The sequence below is a fragment of the Salmo salar genome, chromosome 15 (genome assembly GCF_965601325.2).
Source record: "Salmo salar chromosome 15, fSalSal1, whole genome shotgun sequence".
NCBI lineage: Eukaryota > Metazoa > Chordata > Actinopteri > Salmoniformes > Salmonidae > Salmo > Salmo salar.
Window position 1 is genome coordinate 21,037,892 of NC_138305.1, and position 16,856 is coordinate 21,054,747.

Sequence of the window (16,856 nt, forward strand, 5' to 3'; positions counted from 1 at the left end):
TTCAGTCAGTCACTGTGTCATCCTTCATTCAGTTCAGTCAGTCACCGTGTCATCCTTCATTCAGTCACTATGTAACCCTTCATTCAGTTCAGTCAGTAACTATGTCATCCTTCATTCAGTTCAGTCAGTCACTATGTCATCCATTCAGTTCAGTCAGTCACTATGTCATCCATTCAGTTCAGTCAGTCACTATGTCATCCATTCAGTCATTTGTCTGAGTTGCCATAGGAACTAAATCAAAGAGAATAGAGAACATTTGTTTATTCAAATCTATTAGTTTATTCAAAACGATCTAAATTCTCCAAAGTTCTTTAGCCCATTACTTTAATAATTCCATGTTTAATTTAAGCCTATCCAAATAATACTTGGGTATTGGTGTCGTGCGGAATCATTTTAGAACGCTATGTGTGTTTTATAACTGTTTTTATTATAGGCCTCCCCTTTAAAAGAGAGACCATAGTTCACAGGCCTCTAAATACATTTTAAACAAAAAAAAGTTTTAGAAGCACATGCAGTGGCTGATAGGAAAAACAGATCTGGCACTAAGAATAGGCTGTAGATAGTCTTGACCATTTGGGACACCTTGGCTATTTCGACCAGGACAGGTCATAGCCAAGACTTAATCAATATTTGGTTTTGTCTCATTTATTGACATGTATATAGCATCTGTGTGATGGGGTTGTGCAACACAAATGGCTATAACAAGCCTCCATACAGAGTGGAATTCACAAACACAACAGTCATAATGCCTAATATAACACGGAACCCAAACCGGCTGCGTGCGTGCGCCATCGTGCATACATTTATTTTGTCCCCCCACACCAAACGCGATCATGACACGCAGGTTAAAATATCAAAACAAACTCTGAACCAATTACATTAATTTGGGGACTGGTCAAAAAGCATGAAACCTTTTAAGGCAATTTAGCTAGTTAGCTTGAACTTGCTAGCTAATTTGTCCTATTTAGCTAGCTTGCTGTTGCTAGCTAATTTGTCTTGGGATATTAACATTGGTTTGTTATTTTACCTGAAATGCACAAGGTCCTCTACTCCGACAATTAATCCACAGATAAAACGGCCAACCGAATCATTTCTAGTCATCTCTCCTCCTATTCTTTTTCTTCTCTTGGCTTTATATTGTGATTGGCAACTTTCATAAATTAGGTGCATTACCGCCACTGACCTCGTTCATCTTTCATCCACCCACGTGGGTATAACCAATGAAGAGATGGCACGTGGGTACCTGCTTCTATAAACCAATGAGGAGAAGGGAGAGGCAGGACTTGCAGCGCGATCTGCGTCACAAATAGAACTGACTTCTATTTTAGCCCTTGGCAACGCAGACGCTTGTTGGCGCGTGCGAGCAATGTGGGTGCAATAATTGAATAATATAAATTTCTACATTTATTTTGCGAGCGGTGTAGTCAGCCTGTTAAGCCTACAGTCTGTGTTCCCAAATACTGGAGAAAAAGTGTGATTCATTAGGTTACATCACCACAGTAGCCCCACACGGCTATAAAAATGTATTACGCAACTAGATGGCCAGTAAACAACACACAACAGCATGGCATATTTAGATAGTGGAATAGGCCTTGGCCTAAATCATATTTACTTTATATTTCACAGCTCCAGGCAGTTATTCTAGACAAGGCTCTTCTTTGTCTTTATAGTATCATTCTCACACAAGTCATTTGCTGATGGCCCCAAGCCTATACTACGCCATCTACTGGTATAACGTCATTATCAAATGCCGTTCTAAAACAAGCTCTACACTTTTATTTTGGAAATGAAACCAGAAGCTGAAAAAGCAACTAATGTCTGGGCTGGAGTTGAGTGATTGATTAGTTAGCTACGTTTGCTTCATGTCCTTTGCAGATGCCACATTCTTGACAAAAGTTTGTACGTATAGAGAAGATCTGTAACTACTGAGTAAAGGGAGACAAAGTAAGAAAGTGTAAATGTTAATTCATAGTCGTAACACAGGGTTTCGACGTTTACAGATCTAATTTAAAATGGTTACGTTTCATGTATGGCTTTTCTTACAATCCTAACAATTTACGTATGGATTTCCTTACGATTCTAACAATATATACATTCAACTTTTTGGCAGCTTTTTGGCTCCATATGAACGCGACCCAAAGTTTGGAAAATGTCAAAGTACGTAGCATCCCGTCTCACAACGGAGCATTCAACCGCAAGGGGGCGCTGTGATTCCACGCCGTTGTGGGCGTAATAAATGACATCCGGCGCAACACAAAGTGCTTATGGGTAACATAAGGCTTCAACATAAACGAGACGGACGGAGACGATCCACAGACGCAGAGACCGATTTGAGATTGATTAGGACTGGGGAGGTATAGGTTAGTAGGTCTAGGCCCCATAGAACCACCATACTGGGCCTGGGTCCCATAGAACCACCATGCTGGGCCCCATAGAACCACCATGCCGGGCCCCATAGAACCACCATGCCGGGCCTGGGCCCCATAGAACCACCATACTGGGTCCCATAGAAGCACCATGCTGGGCCTGGGTCCCATAGAAGCACCATGCCGGACCCCATAGAACCACCATGCCGGGCCCCATAGAACCACCATGCCGGGCCCCATTGAACCACCATGCCGGGCCCCATTGAACCACCATGCCGGGCCCCATTGAACCACCATGCCGGGCCCCATAGAACCACCATACTGGGCCCCATTGAACCACCATGCCGGGCCCCATAGAACCACCATACTGGGCCCCATAGAACCACCATGCCGGGCCCCATAGAACCACCATACTGGGCCCCATAGAACTATACTGGTCATATATTCCTTATTCCTGGGAACAACATAATAGATTGTAGCCCATGATGCAAACACACAGCCTAATACTGAAACCAAATCTCTTCCCCAGTAGGCTAAACCTCTTCATCCTATCAACAGGCTTGGATTTGGCACTACACTGTCTGGAATTCAACTCCGACAGAAATCAGCGTTTGAGTCTGGACGTTTTCCTCTCAAGACCCCTACAAGCAGAATGTTTAAAACGATTATATAACGTTTAAATATAGTAGAGGTCGTGAGAAGTAAATGTCCTTATTCAAACGCTAATTTCTACTTGATGTAGTATACAATCTAACGTCGGGTTTCCAGACAAGGCACGACAACGGAACAAAGCCATAATCCCTTTATGTAATCTATAGCAACCCATTTCATAGTTCCCTGGTCTACGTTGTAACAATCCGTCTCAGAAGGGTGCCGAATGACAGGAATACTGTGTAAATGAACGACAAATGAACGATATATTACAGAGTCCGGAGCTGTTCCCACCGGTTGCACCTGTCATATCAACTCAGCGGGGAACACCGGGGATTTTACAGTAACAGGCGTTACAAACTGTACGCGGTGTAACGTGTCCCCCAGCCCAACAGGTGTATCTAAACCTACTGCCCGAATTAGTCTGGAGAACGACCCAAACAGCTCGTTAAAAACTACTTTACCGTTTAAAACAAACACAGTTGCATAATAACCGGCGGGTTCAGTGATCTATGGGTTGATAGTTAATCCGGTCCCCGTGACCCGACGGCTCTCGCTACTTCCAATCACATATTGTCGTCGATAAGAGAATAGAAGGGGGGTTCATAAAAAACCATCCGTACGGTCCACCGATACACCAAGTGAATTAAATTGTCAAATTCCCCGTCGACGGGAGCTCACCTTGTGTCTCTGGGGATGCGTTGCTGCTGTCCCGGTCGGCCATTCCTGACGTCTACCGAAGGATTAGTGTGGACACGGAGCGGACGTAATGGTACCGGGAAACCGGTCCCCTGGCGGACAGGTGGGGGACAACACACACACGCTTTCTGTTTTAATCACATCTTTCATCTCCGTTCATGCACCTGTTCCATTCTCCCCCCCCCCCCCTTAAATAACAGGCTAATTATACTGATAAATGAGGGTTTCTGAACGACAGTATTTAACAAGACACACGTTCATTACAGTGTCCGCAGCTCAGATGACGTGAAATACAGTGGGGACCCTATAGGTTTAATACTGTGTAACACTTACAGCGGGTTCACTTCATGTCAAACATTAACCTAGAGATGACTCAAGATAAGTGTTGATACAACTCGCCTAAAAATAAAAAAGGGTACAGATCTAGAATCAGCTTCCCCTGCCCCAAATCCTAACCTTAACCATTAGTGAGGGGGGATGCTAAACTGACCCCAGATCAGCGTCTAGGGGCAACTTCACGCTACGCCGTGGATAGACTACAGTATATATAAATATACTGCCTCCTACTGGTGAAACCTGGATACTGATCATAACGTTAATGGTATTGGTTTGGCTGTAATCAGACAGACATAACAATTTATTACGTTTTAATAGCTTTAAAAACTGTCTACATCAGGGTATCATGCCCATTTCAAATGTATCTTAATTTTTTTTTTTAAATAAGTAATTTCAGAATATTTTGGCAAGCAAACTGGCTAACTCGACCCTGCTTTGTAGTGGACCTCTGTGGTGTGTTAGTGGTGACTGTTTTAGAAGCATAATTTGACTGCAACATAGATCAATTAGACATTATTTTTTGTCAAACGTTTCTAATATTGTCTATAAAACTGAGTTTGAGTTCTTGTGCATTTCATTCATGCAATGTTTTGTTCATCTGTTCATTTGAGTTCTTTTGGTGATTGTAGTTTGTTGAAATTATTTTCTTTTGGGATAATTTTATTTCAGAATTAGAAAACACATTGAAGGCAGTTTTTACAAGCGTTTTAGTCACCTCAGGGGCAACGAGTAAAAAAATAAATACATAAAATATCTGAGGGGTACTGTGGACCATAAAACAAGATCAATAACTAGATTTTCTGGTTTATTAAGAAAGCACTTGGCTCATGCTCCCAGGTGGGTTTTGTTCTAATAACGTTTCATCAGACATCCATATAGATCACCTGGGAGCAGCAGCGTTTTCCTTTGTCACGAATTCACCTACAACTCCAGCACCTGCTAAACATACCTGGACGTGTGTATGTTCTTCAGATTTTGTCATTAACACGCCTTAACTTAGATATTTGTTTTTTGGTTGTTGAGTAAGACAATTCCCCATTTCAAGCTTATCTTTCCCATAAATAAACAAAGTTATTTCAGAATATTTAGGCAAGCTAACTCACCGATCCTGCTTTGTAGTAAACCCCTCAGAACATAAACGTAAACAATAATCAAATATTCCAACAGGCGTAGAGACACACGGCAAACACAGTGAACAGTTAACATGGATAAATAGACCAGATTGAAGTGTTGGATAATATGTACATTCATTCCAATGTATTGCCTGAAAGCAGTGAGCAGGGCTGCAAAAGAAATCAACAGTTAACACCTTTCTCTAGCAAGAGCAGCAGCCTATTGTACCATCTGATCCTTCATAAGACATGATTTGTTTGTAGGGTGACCACACGTCCCGGATTGGGCAGGATAGTCCCACATTTTGTCCCTTTGTCCCACAACCAATCATGTCCTGCATTTTACACACAAATTTCAAACACTACAAATTTACCAAAGAAAAAGCAGGATGCCTCTGCCCAAAAATGTAGATTACAATGTCCTGCAAAATCATCCCATTATCCCGCATTTGGGTATTTTAACTGTGGTCACCCTAGTCAGTGGCAGTGGTGTAAAGTACTTAAGTAAAAAGAAAACTTTAAAATACTACTTAAGTCATTTTTTGGGGTATCTGTACTTTACTATTCAAATTTTTGTCAACTTGTACTTAACTACAGTTGAAGTCGGAAGTTTACATACACTTAGGTTGGAGTCATTAAAACTCCACAAATTTCTTGTTAACAAACTATAGTTTTGGAAAGTCAGTTAGGACATCTACTTTGTGCATGACACAAGTAATTTTTCCAACAATATTTTACAGACAGATTATTTAACTTATCACTGTATCACAATTCCACTGGGTCAGAAGTTTACATACACTAAGTTGACTGTGCCTTTAAACAGCTTGAAAAATTCCAGAAAATAATGTCATGGCTTTAGAAGCTTCTGATAGGCTAATTGACATCATTTGAGTCAATTGGAGGTGTACCTGTGGATGTATTTCAAGGCCTACCTTCAAACTCAGTGCCTCTTTGCTTGACATCATGGAAAAATCTATAGAAATCAGCCAAGACCTCAGAAAAAACAATTGTAGACCTCCACAAGTCTGGTTCATCAGCAATTTCCAAACGCCTGAAGGTAACACATTCATCTGTACAAACAATAGTACGCAAGTATAAACACCATGAGGCTACGCAGCCGTCATACTGCTCAGGAAGGAGACGAGTTCTGTCTCCTAGAGATTAACGTATTTTGGTGCAAAAAGTGCAAATCAATTCCAGAACAACAGCAAAGGACCTTGTGAAGATGCTGGAGGAAACAGGTACAAAAGTATCTATTTCCACAGTAAAACGAGTCCTATATCGACATAACCTGAAAGGCCACTCAGCAAGGAAGAAGCCACTGCTCCAAAACCACCATAAAAAAAGGCAGACTACGGTTTGCAACTGCACATGGGAACAAAGATCGTACTTTTTGGAGAAATGTCCTCTGGTCTGATGAAACAAAAATAGAACTGTTTGGCCATAATGACAATCGTTATGTTTGGAGGAAAAAGGGGGAAGCTTGCAAGGTGAAGAACACCATCCCAACCGTGAAGCACGGGGGTTGCAGCATCATGTTGTGGAAGTGCTTTGCTGCAGGACGGACTGGTGCACTTCACAAAATAGATGGAATCATGAGGAAAGAAAATGATGTGGATATATTGAAGCAACATCTCAAGACATCAGTCAGGAAGTTAAAGCTTGGTCGCAAATGGGTCTTCCAAATGGACAATGACCCCAAGCATACTTCCAAAGTTGTGGCAAAATGGCTTAAGGACAACAAAGTCAAGGTATTGGAGTGGCCATCACAAAGCCCTGACCTCAATCCTATAGAAAATTTGTGGGCAGAACTAAAAAAGCGTGTGCGAGCAAGGAGGCCTACAAACCTGACTCAGTTACAGCAGCTCTGTCAGGAGGAATGGGCCAAATTTCACCCAACTTATTGTGGGAAGCTTGTGGAAGGCTACCCGAAACGTTTGACAAGTTAAACAATTTAAAGGCAATGCTACCAAATACTAATTGAGAGTACGTAAACTTCTGACTTACAGGGAATGTGATGAAAGAAATAAAAGCTGAAATAAATCATTCTCTCTTCTATTATTCTGACATTTCACATTCTTAAAATAAAGTGGTGATCCTAACTGACCTAAGACAGGGAATTTTTACTAGGATTAAATGTCAGGAATTGTGAAAAACTGAGTTTAAATGTATATGGCTAAGGTGTATGTAAACTTCTGACTTCAACTGTACATTCCTAAAGAAAATAATGTACTTTTTACTCCATACATTTTCACTGACACCCAAAAGCACTCTTTACATTTTGAATGCTTAGCAGGACAAGAAAATGTTCCAATTCACACACTAAACAGAGGTCATCCCTACTGCCTCTGATCTGGTGGACTCACTAAACACATGGTTTGTTTGTAAATGATGTCTGAGTGTTGGAGTGTGCCCTCTGGCTATTGATCATTAAAACATGTAAAAAGCCAATGGTGCCGTCTGATTTGCTTGATATAAGGAATTTGAAATAATTCATACTTTTACTTTTGAAACTTAAGTATATTTAAAACCAAATACTTTGACTTTTACTCAAGTAGTATTTTACTGTCTGACTTTTACTTGAGTCATTTTCTATTAAGGTATCTTTACTTTTTACACCTCTGGTAACATCCTGTTTCTCTCTCTGTCCCCTAGTGTATGCTTACACTAATCCAATGCTTTTAAATCCATGACGGGGAGTGTACACTTCAGGAGATGTGTTGTAGAATGGGGATGCAGCCATAGTGTACACTACGGGAGATGTGTTGTAGAATGGGGATGCAGCCATAGTGTACACTACGGGAGATGTGTTGTAGAATGGGGATGCAGATATAGTGTACACTACGGGAGATGTGTTGTAGAATGGGGATGCAGGCATAGTGTAGACTACGGGAGATGTGTTGTAGAATGGGGATGCAGGCATAGTGTACACTACGGGAGATGTGTTGTAGAATGGGGATGCAGGCATAGTGTACACTACGGGAGATGTGTTGTAGAATGGGGATGCAGCCATACGGGTGCAGTTCTGCTGTGTTCCCAGTTCAGGTGTCCCCTGTGAGAACAGCCTCCTGAGGGCCCCAGTTTCACCAGTAGAAGGATCTGGTGAGGAAAGTGGCTGCTGAGCCGAGCCAGCTGCCAGTGGTGTTGTCCTTGGCTGCGGTACGGGACACGGCGCGGTCCGTCTCGCTCTCGGGACTCTCGTCCTCTGGGAGGTAGTCTGGGATTGATACGTTCTCCTCCCTCACATTACCACCGCACACACTAAGAGGGAGCAGGACCTGGGGGGAGTGAGAAGGGGGGGAGAGAGGTGAAAAGAGGGGGAGGAAGGAGAGAAGGGGAGGGAGGAGAGAAGAAGAGGGAGGAGAGAAGAAGAGGGAGGAGAGAAGAAGAGGGATTAGAGGCACACAGAAATTAACATGGAAGCTCAGTCCATCGTTCTTTCATTCTTTCCTGAGCCAAGTGTCTCACCTCCTCCCCAACTTCATTCCTCACCACCTGTTGGGCTGACAGCACCTTGGTAGCAGCGATGGCTGACGCCAGACTCTACAGGGAGAGATGGACACTATTAAATTACAACACTTTAACCAATGGGTTAATCTGTGTGTCTAGCTCTGTAGGCAGGTGTGTGTGTGTGTAAGAGACAGTGGGTGAGCTAGAGAGACAGACGGAGAGACAGACGGAGAGAGAGACGGAGAGACAGACGGAGAGACAGACGGAGAGACAGACGGAGAGACAGACGGAGAGACAGACAGACGGAGAGACAGACGGAGAGACAGACGGAGAGACAGACGGAGAGGCAGATGGAGAGGCAGATGGGAGAGACTAATGGAGAGAGAGATGGGAGACAGATTGAGAGACAGACGGAGAGCGAGAGAGACAGATGGAGAGCGAGAGAGACAGATGGAGAGCGGGAGAGACAGATGGAGAGACAGATGGAGAGCGAGAGAGACAGATGGAGAGCGACAGATGGAGAGACAGATGGAGAGCGGGAGAGACAGATGGAGAGCGAGAGAGACAGATGGAGAGACAGATGGAGAGCGGGAGAGACAGATGGAGAGCGAGAGAGACCGATGGAGAGACAGATGGAGAGCGGGAGAGACAGATGGAGAGCGAGAGAGACCGATGGAGAGACAGATGGAAAGCGGGAGAGACAGATGGAGAGCGAGAGAGACAGATGGAGAGCGAGAGAGACAGATGGAGAGCGAGAGAGACAGATGGAGAGCGAGAGAGACAGATGGAGACAGATGAGGAGCGAGAGAGACAGTTGGAGAGAGAAGGGAGAGACAGACGGAGAGCGAGAGAGAGATGGAGAGTGGGAGAGAGAGATGGAGAGTGGGAGAGACAGATGGAGAGCGATGGAGAGACAGACAGATGGAGAGCGAGAGAGACAGATGGAGAGCGAGAGAGAGATGGAGAGACAGATGGAGAGTGAGAGAGACAGTTGGAGAGACAGAAGGGAGAGAGATGGAGAGCGAGAGAGACAGATGGAGACAGATGGAAAGCGAGAGAGACAGTTGGAGAGACAGAAGGGAGACACAGATGGAGAGCGAGAGACAGATGGAGAGCGAGAGACAGATGGAGAGCGAGAGACAGATGGAGAGCGGGAGAGACAGATGGAGAGCGAGAGACAGATGGAGAGCGAGAGACAGATGGAGAGCGGGAGAGACAGATGGAGCGACAGACGGAGACAGACGGAGAGACAGATGGAGAGAGAGAGACAGATGGAGAGCGAGAGAGACAGATGGAGAGCGAGAGAGACAGATGGAGAGACAGATGGAGAGCAAGAGAGACAGATGGAGAGACAGAGAGACAGATGGAGAGCGAGAGAGACAGATGGAGAGACAGATGGAGAGACAGATGGAGAGCGAGAGAGACAGATGGAGAGACAGATGGAGAGACAGATGGAGAGCGAGAGAGACAGATGGAGAGACAGATGGAGAGCGAGAGAGACAGATGGAGAGACAGATGGAGAGCGAGAGAGACAGATGGAGAGACAGATGGAGAGCAAGAGAGACAGATGGAGAGACAGATGGAGAGACAGATGGAGAGACAGAGAGACAGATGGAGAGCGAGAGAGACAGATGGAGAGACAGAGACAGATGGAGAGCGAGAGAGACAGATGGAGTTACTTCAGTGGGCAGGTCAGAGCGGATGCGAACGGTGCATCTCCTAGAAGCCATCTGGAAGGTGAAGCTGATCACGCCTTTCACCTTCAGTAGAGCCTCCTCACACACACCTCGCTGGGCCTGGACAACACACAGTTAGTATACAGCAGGGTTTCCATGAGACGGTAAATGCCCGGCTTTTAACCAATAAACTAAATTAAAATCCAATGAATAGAATTGTTGCTGGACAAATTGTCTGGGAGAAGAAAAAAAGCCCACTGCAAAATAATGATTTTTTTTTAATTGATGGAAATATCTGTCGACGTCAAAAGCAAATATAATTTCATAGGCTAATAAATTCTCAAGTTTCTTGGACATTAGTGTTGGGTGTGTGTTTCTATTCGACTAGACAAAACTGGAAGACTGTTGATTATCCCCGTTTCCAGTATGCCCTCCGAGAGGGGATTCTTTCTCCAAAACAGAGTAAAGATGGCCTCAAGATAATTCCTTCTTGACCACAAAGTAATGAGGCTGATGTGCAACAAGCTGCTTCGAGGAGTTGGACAGTTTTGACTACTCAGCAGCAGCAGCGGCGGCTCACTTTTAGCAGGCCAAGATCCGCTACAAACGCAAGTAAAATAGAGGCAAATGATTGTGTTTGTCAGGCCGAGTCCTAGCAGTCATACTGCCGCACTAGGCCGGATATACATATTCCGCCCGTGTCATGTATAGTATAAAGATTTGGAATGGCTTTGTAGACGAGAAGTAATGTGTATCATGCTCAATTGGTGCATTTCAGTTGAGCTTATTCAGTAGCACTTGGAAACAAAAACATTGTTGCCAACTACTCACATCAGAAAGATACAATGCTGTAATCACTAGTCAGCCCACTGTCTATAGTAGGAAACAGAGTGGTTATCAATAACCCACGTATATCACAAATGACACGAGTCACGACCCCACGATAATACATTTTATATTTATTGTAATTTGAACTAACATTATCCAGTAGAACTGTAAAAAGAGTGAGACATAATTTTGAGCGTTGGAAACAAAAGCGTTCATACACACATGGTGTGGGCCTTGTTTCACAGGAGCATTGTAAAATAAGCTTTTCTCGCAATGAACCGGCCTTAAGGAATTTTGTGTATTTACATATGGAATTTGATTGTCCAACATCAGTTAGATAATTTCTTCGTTTTGTGGCCGCCTAGTGTCCTCTTTCCACTGCTGTGGTGCTGAATGGCAGCGGGAATGGTGAATGTTGTGTTAATTTATTAGGCCTAATTAAAATGTTCATGCTTCGGCTAAATTAAATTAGAGGCCTAGATTGTATTTGAAAACAGCTGTGTTTTATTTAATAATTCAAATGTTCATACAAATAGCCTATAGGACAGGTCGATAGCAAATTATATTATACAAATATTATATTTTGAAGTTGTGTTTTATTACTGTGTAGGCGACTTGTTCTTTTAGGCTAAATGTTTTTTTGTTTGTTTTTTTACATATTCATTTATGATTTATAGCAGGGATGAAGACGGCCAATGTTTGCTGCACACAACGCATTCACGGGTCACTACAGAGGAGTTTTGGTTCCTGACTCAAAGGGAACACCGTGCAGTCTCCCTCTGAGCATTAAAACTCATGGTACCCTTCGCCAGCTCATATCTGTGTGAAGCTGGATTCAGCGATGTTCTCGTCGTCCGCGCATTAAACCAAATATCCATCCAGGTTGGACGTGAGAGCAGAGATGAGGTGCGCACTGTTCAAGCCACACCCATCACGTTAGATGGTGGTGAGATAATGGTGCATTCAAGACAACTGGGAACTCAGAAAAATACGAGGTCACATTATGACGTTAGTGATCTTCAGGTCGTTAAAAATCGGAGCCCGAGTTCCCGGCATGGAATTCCAAGTATAATAAACTAGCATAATGAAGTAAACTTGGGAGTCACTATGACTCAGGAAAGCAGGCAGTTTATTAAGCTACAGATGAAATAAATTAATGATGAACTTCACAGGGTGGTGAAAGTGCAAAGTGATGAATATCGAGGGTCTTACTCTAGTGACATGATCATCGATGCTTGGCTGCGGGGTGGGTAAGGGGGCTCCTGTTTGGAGCTCTACTCACCCAAAACATTTGATTGGTTTGATAAGTAACAACGCGTCACTAGTTTCTATTTAGACTCCACCACTAGACACCCTTTCTAGCATGTTTCTGCCTTCCCCCAGGCTTTCCTGACTGAAGCCTGGCTATGTATGTAGCGAGCTGTGTGTATATATACAGTTGAAGTCGGAAGTTTACATACACCTTAGCCAAATACATTTAATACATTTAAACTCAGTTTTTCACAATTCCTGACATTTAATCCTACTAAAAATTCCCTGTTTTAGGTTAGTTAGGATCACCACTTTATTTTAAGAATGTGAAATATCAAAATAATAGTAGAGAGAATTATTTATTTCAGCTTTTATTTCTTTCATCACATTCCCAGTGGGTCAGAAGTTTACATACACTCAATTAGTATTTGGTAGCATTGCCTTTTAATTGTTTAACTTGGGTCAAACATTTCGGGTAGCCTTCCACAAGCTTCCCAGAATAAGTTGGGTGAATTTTGGCCCATTCCTCCTGACAGAGCTGCTGTAACTGAGTCAGGTTTGTAGGCCTCCTTGCTAGCACACACTTTTTCAGTTCTGCCCAGATATTTTCTATAGGATTGAAGTCAGGGCTTTGTGATGGCCACTCCAATACCTTGACTTTGTTGTCCTTAAGCCATTTTGCCACAACTTTGGAAGTACGCTTGGGGTCATTGTCCATTTGGAAGACCCATTTGCGACCAAGCTTTAACTTCCTGACTGATGTCTTGAGATGTTGCTTCAATATATCCACATTATTTTCCTACCTCATGATGCCATCTATCTTGTGAAGTGCACCAGTCTCTCCTGCAGCAAAGCACCCCCACAATATGATGCTGCCACCCCCGTGCTTCACGGTTGGGATGGTGTTTTTCGGCTTGCAAGCTTCCCCCTTTTTCCTCCAAACATAACGATTGTCATTATGGCCAAACAGTTCTATTTTTGTTTCATCAGACCAGAGAACATTTCTCCAAAAAGTACGATCTTCGTCCCCATGTGCAGTTGCAAACCGTAGTCCGGCTTTTTTTATGGAGGTTTTGGAGCAGTGGCTTCTTCCTTGCTGAGCGGCCTTTCAGGTTATGGCGATATAGGACTCGTTTTACTGTGGATATAGATACTTTTGTGCCCGTTTCCTCCAGCATCTTCACAAGGTCCTTTGCTGTTGTTCTGGGATTGATTTGCACTTTTCGCACCAAAGTACGTTCATCTCTAGGAGACAGAACTCATCTCCTTCCTGAGCGGTATGACGGCTGCGTAGCCTCATGGTGTTTATACTTGCGTACTATTGTTTGTATAGATGAACGTGGTACTTTCAGGCGTTTGGAAATTGCTCCCAATGATGAACCAGACTTGTGGAGGTCTACAATTGTTTTTTCTGAGGTCTTGGCTGATTTCTTTTGATTTTTCCATGATGTCAAGCACTGAGTTTGAAGGTAGGCCTTGAAATATATCCACAGGTACTTCTCCAATTGACTCAAATTATGTCAATTAGCCTATCAGAAGCTTCTAAAGTCATGACATCATTTTCTGAAATTTTCCAAGCTGTTTCAAGGCACAGTCAACTTAGTGTATGTAAACGTCTGACCCACTGGAATTTAGATACAATGAATTATAAGTGAAATAATCTGTCTGTAAAGAATTGTTGGAAAAATGACTTGTGTCATGCACAAAGTAGATGTCCTAACCGACTTGCCAAAACTATAGTTTGTTAACAAGAAATTTGTGGAGTGGTTGAAAAACGAGTTTTAATGACTTCAACCTAAGTGTATGTAAACTTCCCACTTCAACTGTATGTATATATAGAGTAAACTGTCATCAAGGCAAAGGGTGGCTACTTTGAAGAATCGAAAACATTACTACACGATTCCATATGTGTTATTTCATAGTTTTGATGTCTTCACTATTATTCTACAATGTAGAAAATAGTAAAAAAAAAAAAAAAAACCCTTGAATGAGTAGGTGCTGTATATATACACTGGTACTGTATATATACACTCACAGTGCTGTCCAGGCCTTGGATGTGCAGAGTGACAGACTTGTTCTTCCCTTTGGAGGAGTTGAGGAAGAACTGGGGTTTGTTTCTCCTCCTCTCTTTCTCTGGCCTGGGCGGGGCACTCAGGATTCCATACACCTCCCGCGACAGGACATTGATGTCATCGCTCAAACCACTCCTACAAGAGACAGGACCAGGATGTCAGATGACCCACACCTACAAATCAAATTCTTATCAAATTGTATTTTGCTTACTTACAGGTCCTTTTCCGACAATGCAGAAATTTAAAATTGTAATAATGACAAGGAATAAATACACTTCCTGAATAACAATAACGAGTAAAAAATAACATGCCTATATACAGGAAGTACCAGGTAATAACATTGCTATATACAGGAAGTACCAGGTAATAACATGGCTATATACAGGAAGTAGCTGGCAAAAACTTGGTTATAGACAGGGAGTAGCAGATAATAACATGGCTATAGACAGGGAATACCAGTACCGAGCTGATGTGCAGGGCTACGAGGTAATTGAGGTAGCTATGTACATATAGGTAGGGTTAAAGTTACTAGGCAACAGGATAGATAAGACAATAGCAGCAGCGTATGTTATGTGTGTGTGTTGTCAGTGTAAGTATGTGTGAGTGTGTGTGTACAGTCCAGTGGATTTGTGTAGAGTCAGTGCCAGAGAGTTAGTACAAAAAAAGACAGGACCAAGAGGAGTAGGATTAATTGAAAACATTAATTTGCCCAGTTGATTGATGCACATTGTTGCAATTCACAATTGTGATGCCAAAGCCAAAGGTAGACTTTTTTTTTTTTTTTTTTACACACACACACACACACACACACACACACACACACACACACACACACACACACCTGAGAGAGTGGACTGACCTCTCCATCAGGGTCACCAGGCTGACCATCATACCCAGTTCATTCTTCATAGTGGTGATGTTCAAGGGCCACTCTGCGAGGTAGCGCATAGTCTGAGAGGAGAGATTACAAATCAGAAAGAGCCTCTACTACATGACAAGTTTCAGGTGGATGTTGAGTGTCACTGTCAAGTTGGCATTGTTTTTGAATGTATATTGTTGGTTGTCTAGTTAGATTTAGCCTCAGTCATCCAGGTTTCCTTTGCTCAACGAGACAAGATTTGGAAGGATGGCAGGAGACAATTATATTACAAGTACTGCCTTGTATACTGTTGTGTTTTTGTTTGTTACTTCTTGTGGAAAAATTCTAGTTTCCAACTAGCTATACTATAACGTAAAACAAATGCAGCTCATTCTGAAGCTGTAACCTATTAGTCATATAGTGATTAATGAGATCTCTGTTTTTGTCTGTTCTGTTCTTGCTTGTTTGATTCTCATTGTGGTTTGTGTAGCTGGGGCTAGTAGCAGGTTAAACCGACCTGCAGGGTGGCGAACAGCACTTGCGGGTCCTGGTGATCCAGGAAGAGAACCAGTCCGGGTAAACAGCCTTGGTCCTGGACTATTGCCTCCCGGTTCTGGGGCTCCGACGCCAGGTCCCGGAGCTGGGTCACCACAGACAGAGCATCCATCATCTTAGTTACCTAACTACCGAGTCTCTGCGGGCAGTGTGAAACAGAAAGGTGTAGTGAGATAAGGCACCGTAGATGTATTGAAAGGCTCTTGTCACTGCCTTGCTTGCCTCACTAACGATACTGTGTATGCTAGCGAGCTGGCTAACGTTATCTAGGGTTTGTTGCTACCCAGCTAGCTAACGTTAGCTAGTTTAACAACCTAACAACGTAAAAAAATATACAATGAATAAATTGAGTAGCTAACGTTAATGTCATAAACACATACCTATCTAAGTTAGCAAAACACGTTCGTTAGCTAGCTACTAACTTAATTGGCTGAAAACTAACACTTATATCCAGCTATTTTTTTGTTGTTGTTGTTGTTGAAAGTATGGTAAGCTAGTTTGCAACTTTTCTTTTTACCTCAAATATATATTTGACCAAATATTATAAATTCGGTTAAAAAGTCGGTAAGTAAATCGACAGATTTGAAACATCTTACCGCGGAAACAGCGGCTCGAGCACAGACAACCAAAAAAAAATATGAATTTTGTGGGGGAGGAACCTCATTGGTCGAACAGCTGCTGTCACATTGCATGGTGAGCCCTTCTGATTGGCGTAGAATTGTATTCCAATTGAAATGTCCAATCACGGCACGTTTTACTAGCACGGGTTATTTTCAGTTCGCCTGGAGAATGTTATTTCACGATTTCTTGCAAAAAAAAATTGGTCAAATTTCTAAATTAAACATGTGGTAAGAGAAGATGATCAATTTTAGTCATAATATACAGTATATACATCTAATATTTGTCAATATTAGAAACACTTATCTCCCTCACTAGCTTTAAGCACCAGCAATCAGAGCAGCTCCCAGATCACTGCACCTGTACATAGCCCATCTATAATT

At 42.7% G+C, this 16,856-nt stretch overlaps 2 protein-coding genes across 8 annotated transcripts in view; both read right to left on the reverse strand.

The window, feature by feature from the left end:
- Positions 1-4,433, reverse strand: part of map7b (microtubule-associated protein 7b) — a 59,069-nt gene extending 54,636 nt beyond the window's left edge. For all 4 annotated transcript variants that reach the window (XM_082961606.1, XM_082961605.1, XM_082961604.1 and 1 more), the window contains exon 1: positions 3,699-4,433. In XM_082961606.1, coding sequence (XP_082817732.1) covers positions 3,699-3,741 — 43 coding nt within the window. In that variant the 5' untranslated portion in view covers positions 3,742-4,433. The remainder of the gene's footprint in view (positions 1-3,698) is intronic.
- A 258-nt stretch (positions 4,434-4,691) lies between these two features.
- Positions 4,692-16,602, reverse strand: armc1l (armadillo repeat containing 1, like). Of its 4 annotated transcripts, none has more exons than XM_014143713.3 (7): positions 16,452-16,602; positions 15,818-15,994; positions 15,301-15,392; positions 14,405-14,576; positions 10,294-10,410; positions 8,633-8,707; positions 4,692-8,442 (listed from the first exon to the last, which is right to left on the reverse strand). In XM_014143713.3, exons 2-7 carry the CDS (start codon positions 15,968-15,970, stop codon positions 8,248-8,250), a joined length of 804 nt encoding a protein of 267 aa, XP_013999188.1. In that variant the 5' UTR covers positions 15,971-15,994; positions 16,452-16,602; the 3' UTR covers positions 4,692-8,247. The 4 variants fall into 4 exon arrangements, with proteins under 4 accessions (XP_013999188.1, XP_013999186.1, XP_013999187.1 ...); XM_014143711.3 differs by having other exon boundaries at positions 15,283-15,392; XM_014143712.3 differs by having other exon boundaries at positions 15,283-15,392; positions 16,373-16,502.
- Positions 16,603-16,856: the final 254 nt, after the last annotated feature.